The 25846-nt window shown below is 36.2% G+C and overlaps 4 protein-coding genes across 9 annotated transcripts in view; 2 read left to right on the top strand and 2 right to left on the bottom strand.

Annotated features, from left to right (window-relative positions):
• Positions 1-2542: 2542 nt before the first annotated feature.
• LOC106873518 (uncharacterized) lies at positions 2543-15461 on the bottom strand. Of its 4 annotated transcripts, XM_089353528.1 has the most exons (3): positions 15388-15461; positions 14010-14075; positions 2543-4746 (listed from the first exon to the last, which is right to left on the bottom strand). In XM_089353528.1, exon 3 carries the CDS (start codon positions 4389-4391, stop codon positions 2853-2855), a length of 1539 nt encoding a protein of 512 aa, XP_089209654.1. In that variant the 5' UTR covers positions 4392-4746; positions 14010-14075; positions 15388-15461; the 3' UTR covers positions 2543-2852. The 4 variants fall into 4 exon arrangements, with proteins under 4 accessions (XP_089209654.1, XP_014776389.1, XP_014776390.1 ...); XM_014920903.3 differs by lacking the exons at positions 14010-14075; positions 15388-15461 and adding an exon at positions 6023-7812; XM_014920904.3 differs by lacking the exons at positions 14010-14075; positions 15388-15461 and adding an exon at positions 6275-7812.
• On the bottom strand, positions 8131-19215 carry LOC106873519 (uncharacterized). Its single transcript, XM_089353531.1, has 2 exons — positions 19149-19215; positions 8131-14075 (listed from the first exon to the last, which is right to left on the bottom strand). The coding sequence occupies exon 2, from the start codon at positions 13829-13831 to the stop codon at positions 12695-12697; it is 1137 nt and encodes a 378-aa protein (XP_089209657.1). The 5' UTR covers positions 13832-14075; positions 19149-19215; the 3' UTR covers positions 8131-12694.
• Positions 17256-25846, top strand: part of LOC149134966 (uncharacterized) — a 20330-nt gene continuing 11739 nt past the window's right edge. The window contains exon 1 of one of the 2 annotated variants that reach the window (XM_052969011.2): positions 17256-17394. The gene's annotated coding sequence lies outside the window, so the exon portion shown is untranslated. Of the gene's footprint in view, positions 17395-23196; positions 24831-25846 lie in introns of those variants that run through there. The other variant, XM_052969010.2, reaches the window with a different exon arrangement.
• Positions 17258-22867, top strand: LOC106873522 (uncharacterized). Of its 2 annotated transcripts, none has more exons than XM_089353529.1 (2): positions 17258-17394; positions 20690-22867. In XM_089353529.1, exon 2 carries the CDS (start codon positions 21012-21014, stop codon positions 22476-22478), a length of 1467 nt encoding a protein of 488 aa, XP_089209655.1. In that variant the 5' UTR covers positions 17258-17394; positions 20690-21011; the 3' UTR covers positions 22479-22867. The 2 variants fall into 2 exon arrangements, with proteins under 2 accessions (XP_089209655.1, XP_089209656.1); XM_089353530.1 differs by having other exon boundaries at positions 17393-18110.

Genomic DNA, 25846 nt, shown 5'->3' with positions numbered 1-25846 from the left:
TTCGAAATCAAAATTGTTGCATGTTTGTGTGGGGGAAAATCATTTACTAGTAGGAGACTAATTCAAGATATATAACATTACTGTCGTTTAGGTTGACTTTTATCCTACAAGACTATAATCAAAGGTGTTCCAGGTGTGACCCTGTAAGGTTTGTTTTCTCCTTTTTTGATATGGTAGGTACAGGCTAGCCATGTAATTTAGAAGTTTGCCTTGCAATCATGTTGTTCTGGGTTTGTTCTCACTGTACAGCACTTTGAGCAAGTGTCTCTTACAATAATTTCTGGTTGACCAATGCTGTGAGTAAAATTTCATAGAGAAAAAGTGCACAGAAGCCCATCAATCAGACCATTCTTGCTCTTGTTGGAAGACTTAATCTGTTACCTAGTTTAGCAGCACCACAAGTTACTTGAGTGGTCTAGCAGTTATGTTCTGTAGTAAACATTCAGGCTTCAGGCCATATCTCTGGTCTGAGGATAACCAGTTCTGAAAGTCCTGTAAAAGATAATGGGATTGCTCTTCCTCCTCTGATTAAGTCATTAAAAAATATGTAATTCTGACCAGAGCAAGTCTAACTTGTAAGATATTTTTGAGATAAGGAGTGGGTGCATGGTGATGTTAACAATAGGTGAATTATGTATGGGTTCTATGGCAAGAAAATATACAAGAAAAGTTACACAAATTAGAAATGAAATACATATCACTTTTTACATTTGTATATATCTAAATACATTATATAACTATTTCTGAGCTTAAGGCAGTAGGAACCCACAACCAATAATATAAAATTAATTTTTAGTAATGGAACCCTAGTGTCACAGTACTCATTGTGCCTATGTTAAAATAGTAAAATGTTGTTGACATACTGCATGTCTTGGGGAACTAAACCTGACAGAACTCCTTCTTTATAAATACTTCTGAACCCATATAGTGTACTGAAAAAGTAGGCACCAGTGACCAACAATATAATATTAAATTTTGTAAATGGACTTCCTGTGCAGAAACCTTTATAGCATTTATTTTAAAAAACCACAAACACTGTCACACTTGTACATTGATATGGGACATCCAGTGGAACGAGCTTCATTCCTCCAGCCTCCACATGTCCTCTGCATTCAGGATCATCTCACTACCATGTAACACTACTGTTTGTATGCATGCATTATACAATCTTCCTTTCACTCTAAGAGAGAGACCTTTGGTTGCCAATAGAGGTAAAAGCTCTCTGGATTTTCTCCATCTTATTATTCTAGTAATCACACTTTCCATACATCCTCTCCATTGCTAATTCGAACTGCTAGGTACTGGAAATTATCCACTATCTCTAAAGACCTTCCTGGGCATTTGAGGATATCAGTTTCCCAGGAAGACATGGGATGAAGTACTAATGGCTGATCTCAAGACACTGGAGCTTTATAAAGATGACGGAAAACTGAGATATCTGGAGCCTTGCTGTACTCAAGAAGACCCATCCACCACAGCAGAGTTGATACCTTAAACCATCTCCCAGCTGAAGGGGTCTTTGTTTTACAAGCCACTTGTGAGCACTACATAGAAAAGCACTCATGATGCTGGTGCCATGTAACAAAACATCTAATACACTCTGTAAAATGGTTAGCATTAGAAAGGATATCCAGCTGTGGAAACTGAGCCAAAACACGACTGGAATCTGGTGCAGCTCACCAGCTCTAGCTAAACTTTCCAACCCATGCCAGCATGGAAAAATGGACGTTAAATGATGATGATATATATATATATACACACACAAAGAGAGAATATCATACTGGCAGACAGAATGCTAAGGAGAGTGAAAGCAACTATTTAATTACAAATTATAGGTGCAGGCGTGGCTATGTGGTAAGAAGTTTGCTTTCCAACCACAGGGTTCCATGTTCAGTCTCACTTTATGGTACCTTGGACAAGTATCTTGTACTATAACCTCAGGCTAACCAAAGCCTTGTTGCTGGATTTGGTAGACAGAAACTGAAAGAAACCTGTTGTAAATGTGTGTGTGTTTGTCCCACTACCACTTGACAACTGGGTCCGGTATGTTTACATTCCTGTAACTTATCTTTTCAACAAAAGAGACTGATAGAATAAGTACCGGGTTTTAAAATTTCTTTAATGTGGTGCCCCAGCAGCCTTTTGGTTGATAAAATAAGTACCAGCTGAGCACTGGGGTTGATGTATTCAACTTAATCCTCCCCCCACAAAATTGTTGGTCTTGTGCCAAAAATTGAAGCCAATATTATACCAAGACGAAATAAAATATTAGTCACTGATTGGCAGTATTTTTCTTCTGCCATATGTTTATTCCTACCTAACTTCTTAGATTTCTAGGATTTAAAAATGTTTCCCACCACTATACTAATTATCACAAAATGCAGTGTTTCATTATTATTTGAAACTTTTAAGAATTCCTTTTTTCTGAAAAAATAAGTTTTAAAGTAATTCTTTGACATTCACTTAATGAGGAAACCAAATAAGATTAAAACATGGCTGAAGCTGTGTCTTGTACTTGTTGAGAAAAATGACAAAACAAATGTTAGTCATCAATTAATATTATTTTACCTTCACAGCATATTTAAACATAAATGTTTTTAATGTTCTGAGCATTGAATATACATTTAAACAATTAGAGAGATGATAAAATGTTATAGACTAGTCAAGGTTTTACAACAAACATCACAGTAATAAAGGCTCTTCTGTCTCAATATATTTATTTAAAAGTTTGTAAAAGTTGATTTTCAAAAAATATTCCATAATTTTCTAAGTTACATTTTATTTGTGAACAAATGTTGCAGGACTACTTAACATTTAAACAAGATCACATTTTGACAAATGTCATATTATGGTCATCGTCCTTTGTGAATAAGATAATGGTTTGACAGGCTTCTGTTTCTGGAAAATGCTTTCCCACAAATTACGCATTGGTAAGGTTTTTCTCCTGTGTGAGTACGTATATGTTCTGTTAAATTCTCTTTTTTATAATATAATTTCTCACAAAATTCACATTGGTATATTTTTTCTCCTGTATGAATACTTTTATGACGAGTTAGATTACTATTTCGAGAAAATGCTTTCCCACATGTTTCGCAGCGGTACAGTTTTTCTCCAGTGTGAGTCCATTTATGATCAGTCAATCTCCTTTTAGAACAAAATGCTTTCCCACAAGTTTCACACCGGAATGGTGTTTCTCTTGCATGAGTCCACCTATGGTTTGATAAGTTACTGCTACGAGAAAATGCTTTCCCACATGTTATGCATTGGTATGGTCTTTCTCCAGTGTGAGTCCGTTTATGATCAGACAAAAGTGTACTGTAAGTAAATACTTTACCACAAATGTCACAATGGTATGGGTTATCTCCTGTATGAGTACGTACATGCCGGGATACATAACGACTTTGAGAAAATGCTTTTCCACAAAATTCACATTTGTATGGCTTTTCATCAGAGTGAGTATGTTTATGGTTTAATAAATGTACTTTACGTGAAAATACTTTCAGACAAATTTCACAATGGAATGTTCTTTCAGTATGAGTGAGTTTATGATCTTTTAAGTGAGACTTTTGCGAAAAGGCTTTCCCACAAATTTCACACTCAAATGGTTTATTGCCCGTGTGAATAATTTTATGAAAATTTAATCTACCTTTTAACAAGAAAGATTTCCCACAGATTTCACAGGAATATGATCCATTTCCTGTGTGGCTCCTTTCATGAAGTGATAATTGGCTTTTCAAAGAAAACGTCTTTCCGCAGAATTCACAAGGATATGGTGTTCCGGTGTGACTAAATCTATGATTTTTTAAATGTCTATTGAATGAAAACTCTTTCCCACAGATCTCACACTGGTATGGTTTCTCTCCTGTATGCACACGTTTATGATCACCTAAACTACTGCTGCTAGTAAATGCTTTCCCACATATTTCACAGTTATATGGCTTTTCTCCTGTATGAGTCCTTTTATGAATTAATAGATGACCACTGTGAGAAAATGCTTTCCCACAAGTTTTACACTGGTAAGGTTTTTCTCCTGTATGAATACGTTTGTGACATGATAATTTATTATTACACGAAAAGGATTTCCCACAAGTTTCACAATGGAATGGTCTTTCACCAGTGTGACTACGAATATGAAGCAGCAACTTACTGTTAAAAGAAAATCCTTTGCCACATATTTCACAGTGGTATGGTTGTTCTCCAGTGTGAATACGTTTATGATAAGTTACTGCACTGTTACGAGAAAAAGATTTACCACAGAATTCACAATGGTATGGCTTCTCTCCTGTATGAGTACGTTTATGAGCAGTTAGATTAGAATTTTTAGAAAAAGATCTTCCACAAATATGACAACTGTAAGGTTTTGCTTCTGTTTCAAACATTGTCTGACCCATAATGCTTTAATAGACAATATACAATATATTCTACTATTTTCCATGGAAACATTTACAATAAAATGAAAACCTCTTCTCTACCATCACAAAGAAATGTATTTTCTTTCACTGAATCAGTTGAAATCAAATTTAAAATATTATCACAGCAATATATTCTACCGATATGACATGTTGTCATGAACCGATCTGTTTCAATTATTTGTGAGAAAATGACTTTTTACTAACGTCAGACTAGTCACAACTTATTAAAGGAAACATATCTCATATTACATTGTTACCATCAGATGAGCTGATAAACGTCACATTATGAATTATGATATCGTCAGGAAAAATTCCATTCTTCAACATGGTTAGTCTGAAATGAAAGAAAACAAATCATAGTTTATGACTCATGATATATTGTTGATGTTTTTCAACACAAGATCAACCCCCTGTCCCTTTAGCTGAAACTACCCTGTCTTACTGTTTTTTTTTTTTTTTTTCTTCTTCTTAAATCCAGAATTGCATTATGTGTCTCCTGAAATTCCTAGGGTGTGGTTTGAGAGAGATTTATCTGCTATTTCTAGCAAGGTAAATAATTACATAGAGGAGTAGATTACGATTATGTAGGAATTTACTGTGGAAAAAGTTAGGAGGGCAGATATTTCACACATCCCCACCTCAATTACAATCGGATTGGGGGAAAATTTCTTGGGAAAAAACCCCAAAAAACTTACCTGTCAGCTACGTTTCAAATAACTATGATGGCCAAATTTTATTCCCCAAAATGATGCAATACTTGTAATGTAATGGTTTCAAACAGATGGGGAGAGAATCAGAAGTTATTCATTTTGCTCCAGTTACCAATTTTGCACCACCCACCTTATCAAAGATGAATTGGTATTGGTTGCTTGGTAGGCCAGAAAAAATTTCTATTTTTTAAAAAAGATATTCATTTAACAAATTCCAGGGTAGAATAGTCCCCGAAAGTAAACTGTTTTTTCAACATAACTGTAATCTACACCATGAAAACGAATAAGGAAACAGCCGAGACGTATGAATTATGCGAAACTCCTCTCACCTGTCTCGGAAAAAAAATAATAAATAAAACATTTTCACAAAGAAGTTTGACGTAATTGTAATCTACACATCTGAAACGTTTCTGTGGAAAATTTCATTAAAATATCCATTTTTCAGAAAGTTACAAGGAAACAAGGTCAGGTGGATGGCGCGCTTGTGTAGTTATGCCCAATAAAATCAAGAGCAATTCAAGTACTGAAGTCCATGTAATCAACTGTACCCCCCCCCCCTAAAATGTGCGATCTCGTTGGTAAACATCAACAATAAACAAAATTGCAATCTATTTCTGTACAGGTGAATATCCCTTCAACGCTTCAATTATTACATTACACAACTAAAACCAAAATTCAAAGAAGGCGTGTTGTGGTAGTAACTGGATGTACAGATCAAATTTACAGATAATGTTAGAATTGAACTAATTTTCCAGAAACATGTTGGGTGACTTAAGACAATTTCTGTTTCTTGGAAATGACAGGGAGTCGTCATCTCTGTCGTGTTTTACCAATGGGATAATGAGGAACCCTCTAAGGGTCGGTCAACATACTAGAAATCTCCTTTGAATCACGCCTTACCTTTTTCATAAAGATATTAGATAATTTAGTTCCAGACTTTTAAAATAGAGATGGTCCTGGTTAGAACGCTTTTGATCATATGTCAGCTCGATCGTGTTGGCTTGGATGTAATCAGCCGAGTAAAACTGTATTGAGAGAAATGATTTGACGAAGGAGCCACTAGCCGGTTGCTCAACCTAACAGCTTAATCCTTTCAGTGCACTCCCTATTTTCAGTAAAGAAAGGCATATTGGATAATGTGATTCTACATACCTCAAAAAAAAAAAAACGAAAAAAAGACGTGATGGTCACGGTCGAATCACCTTTACTTTTCTGCCCATTCAATTAGAATTATTCAGCTGCGATGAGGAAAATCTAGTTGTAATTATCGAACCGGAAGTGCTTATAACGCAGACGAAAAATCGTCGCTGGATCACTTTCGTTTTTCGTTCAACACTTTCACTTTTAACGCACGCTGTGTTTATGTTCTGTAAACAAACACAAAGAAAAACATTTCCGGGAAATAATTGCAAAGGAACAAAGCATAATGATCAAGGCACTTGTAGTGTCTATTTGTTTGATCATGGTTGTTTGTCTTAAAAATATTATGAGATTGTAAGATACCTATAATCACTTGTTACTTCGCTATTGTTTTTACGAAAACATACAACTTCGTTACGCTTTGTTGATCAGTTCTGGATCAGCTCTGATCGAATAGTCACAAGTATTCTGTTAATGTTTACTTTAACTTCCGGTCACGAAAACAAAACAAAAGAAGGTGTGATAGGTGTGAAAAAAAATGTGTTAAATGAATATGAAAACAAAAATTTGTGCTAACGAACCGGGATGAGCGTGGGGAGAGGCTTTCGGAAAATTCACAAGATCCTATTTTTTTCCCTCATAACTTTGAGGAAAATGGATATCTTTTAATGAAATTTTATATAAATACCTTTCAAACGGCGTAGATTATGATTATAAAGGATTTGTAAGGAACATTTTTTCCGAGGGGGTGGGGAGAGGGCATTCGAAGAGAAAGAAATTATGTTTTTGCTTGAATGTAATGGGAAAAGTTTGAAAAAATTTTTTTTAGATTCATTTAGAGAAAGGGTGTAAAAAAGATCCCATGTATCATGGTGAGAGAAACGGCGTTGAATGTGGAAAAAAAAGTTAAGGGCGATTTAGCTGTTGTTTTTAGCACACGTCCACCGTTGGGATCTTTTTAAAAACCTTTTTCTAGTAAATTAAAAATAGATGAATCTAAGGGTACTACTAAAGCAGTCGCGCGTCCGTACTAGCTAGTCATGAGTGGTCGATCCTAACCCTAACCCTAACCACGTATTCATTTGCACACACGCGCGCACGTGCACTTCTTGTAGGATAGACCACTCACGACTAGCTAGCGCGGACGCGCGACTGCGCGTTCGGGACCACGCTGCTTTAGTAGTACCGAATCTAAGAATTGTTTTCGAACTTATTTTCCATTACACTCAAGCAAAAAATTAATTTATGAATTTCTTCCCTTCGAAGGTCCTCTCTCCACTCCCTCGGAAAAACATTTTCCCCACAAATTTCTTTATAATTGTAATCTATGTCGTTTGAAAGGTATTCATTAAAAGATATCCATTTTCCTAAAGGTTACGAGGGTAAAAATCGAATCGTATGAATTTTTCGAAATTCCTCTCCCCACGCCCTGATTCGTTAGCGCAAATTTTTGTTTTCATATTCGTTTAATACACATTTTTTGGTAAATTTTCAGATTAACACCCGCACGATTTTCACTAGGGTGTTAGGGTTAGGGTTATGGACGGAATTCCCTAACCCCAACACCCTAGTGAAAATGGTGCAGGTGTTAATCTGAAAATTTACCTATTTTTTTACACCTATTACACTTTTTTTTTTGTTTTCCTGACCGAGAGTTAAAGTAAGCATTAACCAAGTACTCTGCTCTTTGACCACCTCATCTTTTATTTTTAAATACAAGATACTTACAATGTGTTCTTTTTTAAAAGAGTGGAGAGCATAATTTCAGAAAGATTAATCATTCCTCTTTGTAAGTCGAGAGACCATGCAGAGAAAAAGTTCAAAGAGTGAAAAGTGAAATCATTAAATGAAAGGCAAAAGGCGGAAACTGGATTAGCGCCGAAATTCTCATTTGATGTTTTATTCGGAATGTTTTACAGCCGAGCTTCTTTTCCTTTTAAACATTTATTTACATTGTCATATTGTTAAAGAATTGTGCATGAAAGACATAAGCTGGAGTGGCAGGGAATGATTCCAGAGAACCGATTTATAGTGCAGGTCCTGAGGAGTTGGTCATAACAGTGACGTGAAGAACAAATTTATCATCATCATCAGCAGCATTTAACATCTGTTTTCCTGGCTGGTATGAGCTGGACAATTTGACAGGAGCTGGTAAGGAGGGTGGGTTGAAGAACAAGATAAAGAGAGCAATAGTGAAAGAGAGTGGCAGAAATGTCCCCTGAGGGGCATCAGGGATGGTGAGAATAAGTAGGGTGATACAGAAGTTTGAACTGGTTGGGTGGGCAGTGTAAAGGTAACTGGCAAATGATGGTGTGAAATATAGGAGAGGCTCAGAGATGGGGGCTGCAGTAGGTCTCTGAGATCGTTGAAGGTGATAGCAGATAAGCAAGGTGTTAATGATGGAGAAGAACACAGGGGGGAGTGTAGGCACTGAAAGAAAGTGATTGGTGGAGACAGTCAGCAGGTGAAGATAATGGGAAACAGAAGTGGTTTGAGGTGGGGAAGAAGGTAACTGAGAAAACAGGGGTATGCAGTATGTGTCTGTGGAGGCACAATGGCCCAGTGGTTATGGCAGCGGACTCACGGTTTCGATTCCCAGACAGGGCGTTGTGAGTGTTTATTGAACGGAAACACCTAAAGCTCCACAAGGCTCCGGCAGGGGATGGTGGCGACACAACTTTCTCTCACTCTTACTTCCTGTTTCTGTTGTGCTTGTAATTCAAAGGGTCAGCCTTGTCACACTGTGTCACATTGAATATCCCCAAGAACTACGTTAAGGGTACACTTGTCTGTGGAGTGCTCAGCCACTTGCACGTTAATTTCACGAGCACTGCTGTTCCGTTGATTGAATCAACTGGAACCCTCAACGTCGTAAGCGATGAAGTGCCAACAACAACAGTATGTGTCTATTCTGTTCTCTGGTGATAGAGAGGTGATGGGTGTTAAAGGATGAAAGGTGGAGGGAAATGGTTCGGAGGGCAGAGAGGATGCAGTTTAGCATAGGGCAGAGCTCCTCACACAGGCATTTATTAAGATGGTTTAAAATATCAGTTCTACTGTGGTGGAAGGGTCTCTTGAGTACAGCAAGGGACCAGATATCTTGGTCTTTTGTCATCTCCTTCATAAGGCTCAGTGTCTTGAGATCAACCCTCAGTAATTTGTCCCATGTCTTCCTGGGTCTCTCTTTCATGATTTCCATCCACTTTTAGTGATCGGTATTTCTTTAGCAACTGTCCACATACATATGCATCACATGGCCAAATCAGAACAGTCTTCTCTCTTGCACAATACATCTAATTCCTGTCATGCCTAACTTTTCTTTCAGTACATAAGGGCTCTGTTGCACACGTACACTGACATTGCACTTTCAGTAAAGCATACTAGCTTCATTCCTCCATTCAGAGACCATAACCCACTACCATATAGCATTGATGTTCATACACAGACAAAACACAATCTTCCTTTCACTCAGAGCGAGAGAGAGAGAGATAGATATCTTTGGTTGCCAAACGCGTATTTTTTTATACTTCTATCATTTTACAAAATTAAGATAAACTAAGTTCTTTTTTAATCTAAAACAAGGTTTCCCAACCAAGGGTGAAAAGATAGCATTCTAGGGGGTGCGAGCAGGGAAGGATTTATAGGGGGTCAAAGAGGGCAATTGCCCCGGGCACCTTTATTCTTATACAAATTATTACATTAAGGGGAGCGAGAACATATTAAAAGTTTTTAGGAGTGCAGGGCATAAAAAGGGTTGGGAACTACTGATCTAAAATATATTTTCCTTCATTGTCTACAATGCTCTTTCATCTATCTGATAGACTTGCAAGGCCCCTCTTCCAAAATTCACTTGTCCGCAAAGAAAAACACTCCTCCAGTACTGTTCTGACCTCGTCTACAGAATTCATATTTTTTCCGTCCAAATGATTTTGAAAACTGTGGAATAAATGATAATCAGATGGGGCAATGTCCAGCGAATATGATGGGTGGGGCATCGTTTCCCATTCAAACTGCTCCAGTCTTTGGAATGTCATCCTCGCTGTATGTGGATAAGCACTATCCTGATGGAAGAACACCTTTCATCTTGAAACCAAAGATGGTCATTTTTCTTCTAGCGCTGACCTAAGCCGCTCAGGCTGCTCTCCTTTGTATCATTTGGTTTGGGTTTAAAAGTTCAAAGTGAACTAAACCTTTCATATCCCACCAAACAGATAACACCTTACATAGGTGAAGACCTTCTTTAGCCTGGGGTGCTGGTGTTTCTCCTTTCCCTACCCACTGTCTTCAGTACTTACATTTTTACAGAGAACCTATTTCTCATCACCAGTCACTATTTGGTCCAAAAAAGGGTTCATTTGTAAGACGTGACAGCAAAGAAGAGCACACATTCACTTTCTGCACGCAAACAACAACACTGTCAAAACAACAACGCTGTCAAAACAACAACACTGTCAAAAAAGTGACACTCAACTAGCCTTCCTTCCTCGTTCCTTGAAAGGATGAAAGGCAAAGTTGACCTTAGTGGAATCTGGACTCAGAAAATAAAGCCAGAAAAAAATGTAACTAAGCATTTTGTCTGGAATGCTAACAATTCTACCAGTTCACCATCCTTCCTATACATAAAATAATAGCATGTGGAATACTGTGTTCATTTCAGTAATCTGTAACATCAACCTTTTTTGTGTCCTTATCCAATATCAAATGTAAGCTTTTATTATGTGTATTATTTTATTGAGGTCAAGGAAGCTTACCAGAGCTAAATTGGTTTATTGACCAGCAGAAAATATATTTTTCCATTCTGAGATTGTAATAAAATGGAAAAAAAATTATCTGCTGTTGTACATAAGTGTTGCATTGATAAAATCTATGATCTTCAAATAGCATCTATTGATATTACACAGCATTTACACATGTTAATACTGGGTTCAGACAACAAATCACGAGAAAAAGAATACAGTATGTGATAACTAATCAAAATAGACCAAACTAACTAATCATCATCGTTTAACGTCTGTTTTCCATGCTAGCATGGGTTGGACAGTTTGACTGGGGTCTGGAAACCCAACAGCTGCACCAGGCTCCAATCTGATCTGGCAATGTTTCTACAGCTAGATGCCCTTCCTAATGCCAACCACTTAGAAAGTAGTGGGTGCTTTTTACGTGCCACCTACACAAGACCCAGGCAGTCAGGCCTAGCATTGATTACGTTCATATGGTGCTTATTACGTGCCACTGGCATGGGAGCCAGTCAGGCGGACCTGGCATTGACCATGTTTGGATGGTGCTGTTTACATGTCACCGGCATGGGAGCCAGTCAGGCGGACCTGGCATCGACCAAGTTTGGATGATGCATTTTACATGCCACCGGAACGGGAACCAGTCAGGAGACACTTGCCACAGTTACGATTTGGGTTTTACTTGACTCAATAGATCTTCTCAAGCATATCATATTGGCCGACACATCAAGGGTACTTTTAAATGGCCAGACATGTGACAATGTCATCGGCCATGGCTGCAATCTCTCTTTAGTTGCTGGGTCTTCCCAATCACAGTATATCTCCAAAGGTCTCATAAAAGCATGCAGCACATTGGTGCTTATAACAAGTTTGAAAACCCCTGCTCTACATAATCCTGTCAGATGTAACAAGTATTTATATAGAATGCAAAATGTGTGCTTGAGACATCATCAAACCTTGGGATACATCAACATTAGTAAAATATTGGAATTTTTAGGGAGGGGGCTAGATGATTCCATCGATCCCAGTGCTCAACTGGTACTTATTTCATCGACCCCAAAAGGATGAAAGGCAAAGTCAACCTCAGGAGAATTTGAACTCAGAATGTAAAGGCATATGAAATGTTGCTGAGTGTTTTGTTCAGAAAGTTAATGATTCTGCCAGCTCAGCTCACCTTTATGAGTTTAAACATAATAACCAAGAAACAGATAAGATCATTAGATTTAAAATAACTTATTATGTCGCTACTGGGCTAAGTTCAGAACCATCCCATACTGAAATATACATTTGCAATGGAAAAAAACATTGAAATTTCCAAAGCTAATTAATTAAAAACTTTTATTATGAAATTTGTTTTAGTTGGAAAAAAAAAAAATTGTAAAAAACAAATATATAAAAAAAAAAAATCGCACAGTAAATGTTATTAATGCATGAATGCATTGTTAGTGGACTAAAGATAAGAAAGTACATTGCTATTATATTCCCACACTCAGAAATATATTGCTGATCTCAGCTATGGGATAATTATCACAGAGGAATGAATCTCTTTTAGAACAAATATTTGTTAAGGAACAGTTTATAAAGAAGGACTTTTCACTTTGAGTTAAGCAGGTATAAAATACTTGTTTCACAGTTCCAAGATGTAACAGTCTCTTTCTAGTATAAACCAATCTGTGACATTTTTTTCAATCAAAAATCACAAAATTTGAGATTCTTTTTTAATCTGAACACACTTATGATGCAATAAATAACATTTTTTAGAAAATCCTTTCTCACAGGTATCACATTGGTAGGGCTTCACTCCTGCATGAATACGTTTATGAATAATTAAGGTACGACTGTGAGAAAATGTTTTGCTACATACTTCACAGTGGTATGATTTTCTCCTTGAGTGAAAATGTAGATGATCTGAAAGACTACTCTTTCCAGAGAATAATTTGCCACATAAGTCACAATGGTATGGTTTTTCACCAGTGTGAATGCGTACATGAACTGCAAGGCTCCCACTTCGAGAAAATGTTTTCTCACAAAGCGCACATTTGTATGGCTTCTCCCCTGTGTGACTACGTTTATGAACTGAAAGAGCGCTCTTTCGATGAAACGCTTTGCCACAGATTTCACATTGATAACGTTTAACTTCTGTGTGAGTTCGTGCATGATTTGATAACAAACGGTTATGAGAAAATGCTTTCCCACAAATTTCACAGTTGTATGGTTTTTCTTCAAGGTGAGTATATTTATGAACGGATAAGCTACTATTTTGGGTAAACGATTTCCCACAAATTTCACAGTGGAATGATTTTTCTCCTGTGTGAGTACGTTTATGACCTGTTAGGTGAGCGTTCTGAGCAAATGCTCTCCCACAAACATCACAATGATAAGGTCTATCACCCGTATGAATTCGCTTATGAACTTTTAACTGGTTTTTCAGAGTAAATGTTTTCCCACAAAATTCACATTGGTAAGGCTTTTCCCCTGTGTGAATACGTTTATGATCTGAAAAACGAGTAACATCAGGGAATGTTTTCCCACAAATTGTACAAATGTATGGACGTTCTCCAGTATGGCTCCGTTTATGTCTTGTCAAGTGACCAATGTAAGAAAATGTTTTACCACAAATTTCACAGTGGTATGGTCTTTCTCCTGTGTGAACACGTTTATGTACTACAAAGGAGCCATAATGTGAAAATGCTTTCCCACAAGTTTCACAACTGTATGGTTTTTCACCCGTATGAGTACGGTTGTGAGCCAATAATTTAAAATTGTTAGATAATATTTTCCCACAAACTTCACATCTGTGACATTTTGCCTGTGTGCGTAACATTTTTTCCATCAACAGATGTTCATAAGAGGAAACACAAGCAGCAAATTCCTAGATTTTTCTCTTCTAGGAACACATTTATACAAAACTATTTAATCCTCTTAATTTGGATCCTTCTACTAAATTTCATAATGGAATTGACTGAAGCAGATTTTTAAAAAATGTCCTCTAAATAACATAACTTAAGAACCTGATAAATGCCACATGCTTGAATTAAACATCTTTTAGTAAAAGTCCACTTTTCAAGATACCAGTCCTGAAATTAAAGAAAAGAAAATTTAAGTGTGCTTGAAAATATTGTAATAAATAATCAATAATAAATAATGTTGTGTGTTTGGTGCTTACTTCAAAATAAAGCAAAAGAGTGGACTAAAATAGAGCATAACTATAAGTTCTGCTCAATAATTAACTAGCTTTGTTATAGAAATTAACTGCTTAATTTATTAGGAACATATTCTATTCATATAGAACCGATAAAGACTTTGATAATGGTTTTAGAGACAGCTAAGATTTTGGTGCTAATTCATTTAGAGTACTGAAATATTTATATAAATCTTCAGATAATTTTTTTTTTATCAATGACTGAGTATAATACAGGGGTAGCTAATAGAGAATAGTCACCTTAATGTGGTGCACTCTACAGGTTAGTCACCATAATGTGGTTCAAGTTGAGTTAGTTTGTATAAGACCACTAGAAATAGCAACCAAATCAACCACAAATGTTAGGATCAGACTGAACACATCATCATTTTACATTTGTTTTCCTTGTTAGCATGAGTTGGTACAGGATGTCAGAAAGTTCTTATAAAGATTTACTACCCTCCTAGATGAGTTGGTGAACATGTCTTTCCTTCCCTACATTTCCTGATCTTCTGTCTCCACATTCTCCTATATTCACCATCTTGGACCGAGGGTATGCTCTGACACCTCATTCCAACCATCCTTATCTCTTTTTCCAGTTCCACCATATATAATGGGAGGCAGCCATGTAGCTCCTCTGCAGCAACAAACCTACTTAATTTATCGACCCTAAAAGGATGAAAGGCAAAGTCGACCTCGGCGGAATTTGAACTCAGAGCATGAAGACAGACGAAATACTGCCAAGCATTTCGCCCGGCGTGCCAACGATTCTGCCAGCTAGCCGCCTTTTTTTGTCTTTACACCACCACGGAAATAATAATAATGGTTTCGTATCACACACACCTTCATCTCAATTTCTATCAATAGTAACAACATAAACATCTCTATCGTCGCTTGTATTTACATATATTATACTACTATTTCCATCAATATTCACTTATATCTACCTCTATTTCTGTTAATATTTACATATATGTTGTTATCTATGTATATATCTGTTGCTACCAATATATACATATATCCATTTTTATCAAAATATTCATTATCTCCATCAATATTTACACATATCTGCTTCTATTTCTCCCAACACAAACCAAAATAAGAAAACAAAACACGTTATGGCTGAGCAGAAGCACAGACCAAACCAATCGAAACAAGCACCCATTAATGTCCCAACTGAACTATTCATTACAGTTAAAAGTGCTTACTTTGTAATTTATCAGTTGTTAAGTCAAACAATGACTATTTCATATCTTGGTAGTTCAGCATACGGTACAAACATCTTTACTGCTGCAATAACTTTCGTTATTAGGGACATCCGTCTGCTCCAACTGTTTATTGTTGGTGTCGACTGATCATTTCTGCAGCTAATGACTACTGTACACAGTCAGTCACTTATATACATAAATGGGAACGGAGTTGGAGGGTGGTAGTGACAGCTTTATTGCCAGTTAATTAACTTACCAACAGATTTTAGTTGCGACTAAGGCAACTTCACTGATACCACCATTTACGATCTTCAAAAAAAAAAATGCAAATTATAATTTACATTTTGCAGCCCAATAAGGGAGTTTAGCATCTATGTTGTTCAACTTGTTAATAAACAGTAGCCAGAATGTCTCTCAAATCACATCGCACCGCTTGTAAAGGTACGAAGGTAGAACGCAATGGATAATGAAAGTGTTGATATAGTATTCGTACAATGGAAAGAAGATCAAAATGATCGCAAATGACTGACCATAGATCCACTCAGTTGGGACCGATCAGAAAAAAGAAAAGATAAAAGGCACATAGAAATAAAATTTGCGAAAATAATTGGTAATTATTGTTTCTTATTTAGGCGCAAGGCCAACAATTTTGGAAGTGGTGGTGGGGAGTCAGCCAGTTACATTGACTTCAGTACTTGACTGGTACTCATTTTATCGACTCCGAAAGGATGTAAGAGAAAGTTCTTCTCGGTGAGATTTGAACTCAGAAAGAAATTCGGAAAGACTTCCGCTCGTCCCCGCACCCCCACCCCCCATTTTCTCCCAAATTTGTTTATTTTTGTAATTTTCTTTTGCCAAAAATCCCCGTTTTCGGATACGGAGGTTCCAGAAAATTGCCAAAAATCGGCATTGTGAAATCAACCCCCCTCCCACCAACTTCTTCAATTTTGACTTTTCTCTCCAACCCTAACCCAACCCCAACCCCAAAAGATCGCACGCTACAGCATGCACAAATACATATCTACACAACCTCCTATCCGCACCTCAACCTGTAACTCTCAAAATTCTACTACTGGGACGATCCTACCTTTTAAAGCAGGAATCTGCAGAGCAGCCCTTATACCATCCGATAGAAGACAAGATACTACATGTGCATGACAGCTAATAATGTCTACAGGATACATGTGCATGACAGCTAGTAATTTGTCCATGGAATATGATTAGAGCACGTAATTGCGATTATAAAAATAGAATGATTAACTAGCTAGATTTTCATTCGTAGATTATTTAAAAAAGGACGGACTACGTTGATGTCCATTTGTTATGTAAATATTACCAGTAGCTTTGTTGTTTAAATACTTTCGACCAAAATTGAAATTTACTAAATTCGTCTCCATCAAGTGCGTGTATATTATATAATACAACCAATAATTTGACCAGCAGGCTTTCAACCTGTCTAACATTGTATATTCACACACATGACACACTAAAGAAGAATGTGAAACTGGCAAGATAACCCTAAAGCTGTTTTCTATAAGGTTCGGGGAGGTGGCTGTGACAAGTGAAAAGAGAACAAATTGCCATGGCTTTAAACTTCTTCAACACCATAGAATAGTAAGAAGAATTGACATTAAAACTCATTTAAAAAAAGGAGATGGGGTAAACATTGCAGTAATATGGGTGGCTGCTAGTATTTGTCAGTTAGAGACCCGCTGACTTAAATTACTTGGAGCTAAAAGTCTTGTTTAAGATTCAATTCTTAAAAAGTTCCCTTAAATTGAAGGGAAGTCACTCTTCATATTTTTCCTGTGTGTAACCACTAGAGGCGCCACTTTACAAATATTTATCATTGCTCATGCACGCACATGTATACACGCAAATGAATTAGTGGGTTGGATAGAATATCCTAAATGTCTTAATTCAACGGTGTGGTGATGAATATATCGATTTGGTTGTTTAGCTTTTTACAGTGTTGAATGAAGAGACAGAAGACATTGTTCCGATAAGGTAATTACTGTCATATTGTCAATATAAACAGTTTGGTTTGATTACAGTAGTTATTTTACTGTTAGTGATATTTTGCTTAAATCATGGACCGGCGATCTTTGGGGCGGAATCCTTCGTTATTGGTACATGACGTCATTCACCCACACAACCCTCTCTCATGATATAAAGAGGCTAGGCTGAAAAAGAGAGTGGATGATGCCGTTTCCTCATATCGACAGAGTAGACTAATATCGAAGGAGCGCCAGAAAATATGGAAAACGGCGATCTTTCGATACGAGTCCGAAATATCGGCCTTTTCCGTAAAAAGTTTCTTCGGACTCGTATCGAAAGATCACCTGGAAAACATCTAGTTTTCAGAAAGTTATGAGGAAACAAATCGAAGGGTATAAATTATCCGAAACTCCTGTCCACCCGTTCGAAAAACCTTTTCCACAACAAATTCTGGTATAACCCGAATCTATACCATCTAAAATGTATCACTGGAAAATATTGAAAAATATGCATTTTCCAGATAGTTATCAGAAAACATTATGCCGAAGAGGGGATGGTTCACATTCTACCAGCACGAACACTTGGAGGGTGGATTTTAGCTATTATGAAAGTGTTCACGAATCTTATTCGTCTATATGAAAACAATATATTTATTTAAATATATGCATTTTTCATGCTACATAATAATATTCAATTTTCTGAAAGTTATGACCTTCCAAATTCTGGTGGGTACAACTCTGTAATTATGCCCATCCTACTTTCGATTGCTTTCATTTCCTTCTTGATTCATTGTTGAACTTCCTGTTTTCACTTTAATTTCTTTCAATTTTACTTTCATTTTTTGTTATTGCGATCTAAAATGATATTAAACTGGTGCTTTGATGGTGTAATTAAACGTTGTTGTTAATGTTATTAGCTTACCAACTAAATGTACTAGAGTGAAGTAAATCTCAACATGATATCACATCGAAGTAATATGGATGTGTATACCTATACAAGTGTGTGCACCCCACCCCGATTTTGTTTCTTCATGACTTTCAGGAAAATAAATTCGTTTAAATGAAATTTTGTACAACTACCTTTCAAACACTGTAGATTCTGATTGTATGGGAGTTTGTTATGGAGGGAAAAAAAAAGAAAAAAATACAAAACAAAAATAGGTGTGTGTGAAGCACATACATACTGACACACATCACAATTTTTTCAGAATTTCAAATTTCATTTTGTAGCTATAATTGTAAAGTTTCAAGTGGAGGCGCAATGGCCCAGTGGTTAGGGCAGCGGACTCGCGGTCATAGGATCGCGGTTTCGATTCCCAGACCGGGCGTTGTGAGTGTTTATTGAGCAAAAACACCTAAAGCTCCACGAGGCTCCGGCAGGGGATGGTGGCGAACCCTGCTGTACTCCTCCACCACAACTTTCTCTCACTCTTACTTCCTGTTTCTGATGTGCCTGTAATTCAAAGGGTCAGCCTTGTCACTGTGTCACGCTGAATATCCCTGAGAACTGTGTTAAGGGTACACGTGTCTGTGGAGTGCTCAGCCAGTTGCACGTTAATTTCACGAGCAGGCTGTTCCATTGATCGGATCAACTGGAATCCTCAGCGACGGAGTGCCAACAAACAATGCAAAGTGTCAGTATGTATGTGTGCACGCCCACCATTTTTTTTTTTTTTTTTACCACATTAAATTCCGGTAATCTTCAAGTTTAGGCGGATAAAAAAATTTTTTTAAATATTCAAGGGAAATAACTGAACGACTTACCAGTATTATCCGTTTTCTTCTAGCTGTTTATAAATAAATCACACCCTAACCCTAACTTCAATCAAATCACGTGTGTGATTTATTTATAAACAGAGATGTACGGAGAATACTGGTAAGACGTTCAGTTACTTCCCTTGAATATTTTTATTTATTTTTTTTATCCCCCTAAACTTGAAGATTACCTTAAATTCCGATATAATCATAATCTACATCATCTGAAAAGTTGAAAATTTGTAGATAATTTCTTTAAAAATATCCATTTTCTGAAAGTTACGAGAAAACAAACTCGGACAGTGGTGAGGGGTGTAATTGTGTAGATATGCCCAACTTTGAAATAATAGCTTATCGGCTGAATGATTCATCTGGAAACTTAACAAAATGGTTTGTTTTTTTTAATTTTCTACAGATCCCTTTCAGACAGTGTTTATTATGATTATATTGGAATTATATATATATATATATATATATATATATATATATATATATCAGTTGAATAAAGTTTGCATGCCATTTTGACACATCACATATATCTACGAAATGAAACTTGAAATTTCGAAAAATTGTGATATGTGTCTGTATATGCCCAACAGTTTATTTTTTGCTCATTATATTCAAATATAGTCCTAATCTACACCATCTGAAAAGCTTTGTAGAAATTTCATTAAAAAATACTCATTTTTCTGAAAGTTATGAGGAAACAAAGACAACTCGTGTGAATTTTCTGAAACTCTTCTCCCCCAACGTCAGAAAAAAAAATTCACAACAAATTCTGACATAATCGGAATCTACACAAACTGAAGTATATTTGTTGAAAATTTCATTCAAAAATATTGTTTACAAGCATCACATGGTGTCTCGACAAGAGTACACACATATGCTCACACGCACACACACAATGAGCTTCTATCTACTAAATCCACTCACATAACTTTGGTCAACCTGGAGATGTTGCAGAAGACACTTGTCCAAGGTGCCACATAGTGGGTCTTAACCCAAACTATGCGGTTGGAAAGCAAACTCCTTAGTTACATAGCCATGCCTATATATATGTGTGTCTGTGTGTGTATACATAAATATATAGTCTAACCCATGCCAACAAGGAGGTTAAATGGTGGTATATATGTACACACACGTGTGTGTGTTCTACATAGAAGTGTATTTCAGTACATTTAGATAAAAAAACCTCCTTGCCTTAAATTAATATATTTTGCAGATGTTATCTGCAGTGTATATATTTATACTTATATTTATTCCATTTCCAATTTGTCTATGTTGTTAGTTCAGCTTCTAAGCCCTATGAAATAATGTGTCATTATCATATTATAAATTTCCCTTGTAGCATGACTTAGACTGGAGTGTATTACATCATATTATTGTGTTGTTTGATCACACAATATCTCAGCTGTGTAGCCCTACTTCCTGTGATGTGTTTATATTGGTCTTCTTCCAGAAGAACAGACCAACATCACTTGTACAAGTAAATTATCACTGTTAGAGCTTTTTGTTGAGCAAAAACTAATATTTGTTTTCTTCCATTTCAGGTTATACTTTAATGTTGGACAGTTTTGCACTAGAGGACTTTGTAATTTTCCCAATGTTGGTGAAAATTATCAGAATGTGATATTTATCAGTATAAATGACAACAATATAACAATGTTGTTTACTAATCAAATTATTAAAATAAGAGTAACCACAATTACACTTTGAAAGAACACAACATATTACAATTAAGCTACCCACAAAATATTATAATTAAGTCATCCAAAACTGTCTTTTATTTGTCTTTTGCTTTCTGTTGAAAATATGTTCATATTTCAACAATAATACACTGTAATTTTCTGAAAGTGTGTCAGATTTCACAAAATGGTTCAAACACCAGAAAAACTATACAAGTGTGAAGTTTATGTGAAAACAGTTTCTCAAAAGAATCTTCTGCCTGCAGATGAATGTGTTAAGATCAAGGGAACGTATTACTATTGTGAGTTTTGTAGGAAAGTTCTTTCTACTGATGAAGAATTAAATGTTCATAAACTCATTCATTCAGGAGAAAGACCTTACCCATGTGAAGATTGTGGGCAAGCATTTGCTCAGAGTAGTGAGTTATCATCTCATAAGCAGGATGTTCATGTGAAAAACAAACGCAAACACTGTGAAATATGTGGAAAATCATTTTCCAAAAATAGTCATCTCTCGAGTCATATACGTACTGTTCATCTGGGAGAAAAGCCCTACCACTGTAAAATTTGTGGGAAATCCTTTACAACAGCATTTGGCTTGTCAAGCCATCAAATTCTCCATACAGGAGATAAACCTTATATTTGTGAAATTTGTGGTTCTGCATTTTCATTTTACAGTAACTTGGCAGGACATAAACGTATTCATACTGGTGAGAAACGACATCGCTGTGAAATTTGTGGGAAAAAATTTTCTAGGAACTGTGACCTTTCAGTGCATAAATGTATTCATACAGATGAAAAACCATTTTGCTGTAATATCTGTGGGAAAGTATTTTCTAGAAATAGTTCATTAAAAGTTCACAAATACACTCATACTGGTGAAAAACCATATAAATGTGATATTTGTGGAAAAGCATTTCCTAGAAATCAAGACCTTTCAGTTCATAAATATGCACATACTGGTAAAAAACCACATCATTGTAATATTTGTGGGGAGGCATTTTCTAGAAAGAGTTCATTAAAAGTTCATACATATACTCACACAGGTGAAAAACCATACAAATGTGATATTTGTGAAAAAGCATTTCCAAGAAACCATGATCTTTCAGTTCATAGATATAGCCATACTAATGAAAAACCATACCATTGTAGTATTTGTAGAAAAGGATTTTCTAGAAGTGATTCTTTAAAACGACATAGATACACTCATACTGGTGAAAAACCATATAAATGTGATATTTGTGGGAAAGCGTTTTCTAGAAATTGTGATCTTTCAGTTCATAAATATATGCATACTGGTGAAAATCCATATCATTGTAGCATTTGTGGAGAAGTATTTTCTAGTAATAGTTCGTTAAAAGTTCATAAATATACTCATTCTGAAGAGAAACCATACAAATGTGAGATTTGTGGAAAAGCATTTCCCAGAAATTATGACCTTTCAGTTCATAAATATAGCCATACCGGTGAAAAGCCATACAATTGTGATATTTGTGGGAAATCATTTTCAAGAAATGATTCTTTAAAACGTCATAAATTTTCACATACTGGAGAAAAACCATACAAATGTGACACTTGTGACAGAGCATTTTCTAGAAACTGTGACCTTTCAGTTCATAAATACAGTCATATTGGTGGAAACCTACAAACATGACACTTGTGGAATAACATATTTAATATTTCATTAACAAGGCATTGGATTCACACTGAAAAAACAATTGAATCTCTGAGTCATTTGTAGAGGAATTTTTACTTAATGGAAACGTTAGCATGCCAGTATTTCGTCTGCCGTTACGTTCTGAGTTCAAATTCCGCCAAGGTCAACTTTGCCTTTCATCCTTTCGGGCTCAATAAATTAAGTACCAGTTACGCACTGGGGTCGATGTAATCGACTTAATTCGTTTGTCTGTCCTCTCTATGTTTAGCCCGTTGTGGGTAATAAAGAAATAGGAAACTTATTCCAGTATAATTGAGGTGGAATATTTATATATTAAACTTTTATTTTTATTGAAATAAACTTTCTTATGTACTTACTATGTAAAATATAGTTTTTTTTTTATTTTATTTTACCCTCTGCTGAACTCAACAAATTTTCATCTTATCAGATCAATATATCTGAGAAACCACTTCTATAATACACCTCACATATTTGAACTTACTGTCTCATTGTTATTAGTATTTTTACTTTAAAAATATTCTAATTGTATATCAGACATGTTTCTTTTACTCTATTTCAATTAAAAGATAATTTTACTTGAGTAAAAGCTGTCTTACTGCCCTTGTCTTTGATCATGTCTACATTGACAAAGTAGTCTTGTAACATGTTACCTGTTAAAATGATCTGTTGCAGGCCTCTCCTTGCTCCATATCCAATAAACTCTATTGTGTGATTCAGCTTAATTCTCAGCACCCACCCCTTTTGTATATTTATAACCTCACTGACACTTCGAACTATACACTTTTCTTTATCCCACTTGTACACCTTAATAATCTTTAGTGCACAAGTGTCATTTACATATAATGTAAACACTTCACATGAAACATACTCTACTTCCATGAACATAAATCCTGAAAACAACTTCAAATGAGTGCATCACAAGGCAGTTCTTATTTGACTGAATAGAACAGAAATACAATCACAACACAGTATTGTGTCTAATCACTTGTAGTGAGCTGCAGATATAGCTGTGTCATTCCCAACTGGTTTTGACTTCAGTCCCATTGCACGTCACTCAAGAAGTTTGCTTGACAACTATGAGATGTCAGTTTCAGTCTCACTGCATTGCACTCTGCGTTAGTGTCTCCTATCATAATCTTGGATTGACTGAAACGTTGTCAATGAAATTTGAGGGAGAAACTGTGAAAGTCCAGTAAAATGACTATAACTACCCTTGGATGATCATGAATTTATTGCTGTTTAGCATTATCACCTAGCTTTTCTGCACCTGCAGCAGAGTACACTCTTTTGCAAGCATTTGGGCCTAGAGTCCGTTGGTCAGATTAACTGGAACCCTCGATGTCGTAAGTGACGGAGTGCCAACAACAACAATATATATATATATAAACAAATAGTAAATGAGTATATGCATATATACGTACAGGTGTTTGTGTCAGCTGTGAGTGCTTTAAGCGTCTTCTGTGTGTGTGTGTGATTTTTTTATGTTGTTGATAATGATGTCTAAGTTACACTTTATGTTGCAAATACACCATTTCGAGCGTGGCCGTTGATCGTTACCAACATCGCCTCCCTGGCACTTGTGCCAGTGGCACGTGAAAAGACATTCGAGCGAGATCGTTGCCAGTGCCGATGGACTGGCTCCTGTTCAGGTGGCACGTAAAATATACCATTTCGAGCGTAACCGTCGCCAGTACCGCCTGACTGGCCCTCGTGCCAGTGGTATGTAAAAGCACCCACTACACTCTCTGAGTGGTTGGCGTTAGGAAAGGCATCCAGCTGTAGAAACTCTGCAAAATCAGATTGGAGCCTGGTGTCGCCTCCTGGTCCACCAGTCCTCAGTCAAATCGTCCAACCCATGCTAGCATGGAAAGCGGACGTTAAACAGTGATGATGATGATGATTAAAGAAGGGAGATGGTGGGTTTGGTAAATGCTGCAAATAGTTGATCAGCATGTTTTCAATGTAACTGTATTTTTCAGACATTCTTGTATATAGTATATGTTTACATGAATAAAAGATATTGTGAAGAAGGCAGAGAAACTTGGCCATAAATTCAACAATTTTAATTTTAAAAAAAGTCCAAGCACAAAGGGAAGTCACTCTTCATTTATATTTTCTCAGATGTAACTACTAGGGGCGCCACCTTATCCATGATAAATATACTTCAACAGAAATGCATACACACACATGTCGATATAATTCACATTTCATTGGGAGGCTGAATTAAACATGCTAAATGTATAACGTATAGCTGGTGAAATGATGTATGTTTTCTCAACTCGAAAGTTTCGCTGTACAGCTGAAAGGAGAAGATAAGACGGTGTTCTGGTAAGGTAATTTCTGAGTAATGATGTAAATAGTCGGTGGTTGTTAGGTTACGGTTATATCTCGCTGTTAGCGATTTATTAATGGTTTACTTTGGCAACAGAATATTGTCAATATCTGAAATGTCAGCAGACGAGACTGTTAAAATTACAATAATTTTTTTTAATGACTTCCAGTTAGCAAGTTTTGTCTTCCTTCATATATATAATTATAATTCCTAATATATATATAGGCATAACTACAGAGTTGTACCCCCCCCCCGAAAGTCGGGGGGTACAGCTCTGTAGTTATTCCATATATATATATATAATCTTTGACTTGTTTCAGTCATTTGACTGCAGTCATAGAGCACCGCCTTTAGTCGAGAAAATCGACCCCACGACTTATTCTTTGTAAGCCTAGTACTTATTCTATCGGTCTCTTTTGCCAAACTGCTAAGTTACGGGGATGTAAACACACCAGCATCGGTTCTCAAGTGATGTTGGGGGAAAACACAGACACATATATATGTACATATATACGATGGGCTTCTTTCAGTTTCCGTCTACCAAATCCACTCACAAGGCTTTGGTCGGCCCGAGGCTATAGTAGAAGACACTTGCCCAAGGTGTGTATTGGGAAAATATGAAATGGAATTTGAACTTATTCCTTTTTTCTTATGTGGATTATTTTAAACTTTTCTTTTTATTATAATTTTCGTTCTGATTATGTTTTGAACCTAAAATTGATTTCTTTTTAATTAAAGAGAAAAAATTGCAATTAAAAAGAAAGAATTTTTAGTCTGAAATTGATTCAGGTTATTATGTATGTATGCAGGCTTGCATTAATGAATGAATGAAGTACGTGTAACTATGACTCATTTTGGTGTGATCTATTCAAACTGTTACCAGAATATTTCATGTTGATTGATGAAAGTGAAAGTGATATTCTACATTCAAGAGTTGCCAAAAATGCTGTAGTCCTAAATCTCTAAACCCCAATTAGATTCTAATTTAAAAAGGAAAATTTTTATCTTTTTT

Source organism: Octopus bimaculoides, chromosome 6 (genome assembly GCF_046866305.1).
Source record: "Octopus bimaculoides isolate indiv1 chromosome 6, ASM4686630v1, whole genome shotgun sequence".
Classification (NCBI taxonomy): domain Eukaryota; kingdom Metazoa; phylum Mollusca; class Cephalopoda; order Octopoda; family Octopodidae; genus Octopus; species Octopus bimaculoides.
Note: the sequence above shows the minus strand (reverse complement) of the source record. Positions and strands in the feature narration are given on the sequence as shown.

Coding starts and splice junctions, on each gene's coding strand:
- LOC106873519 (XM_089353531.1), bottom strand. CDS start 13,831: ATGGAAAAAATGTTACGCACACAGGCAAAATGTCACAGATGTGAAGTT.
- LOC106873522 (XM_089353529.1), top strand. CDS start 21,012: ATGGTTCAAACACCAGAAAAACTATACAAGTGTGAAGTTTATGTGAAA.
- LOC106873518 (XM_089353528.1), bottom strand. CDS start 4,391: ATGGGTCAGACAATGTTTGAAACAGAAGCAAAACCTTACAGTTGTCAT.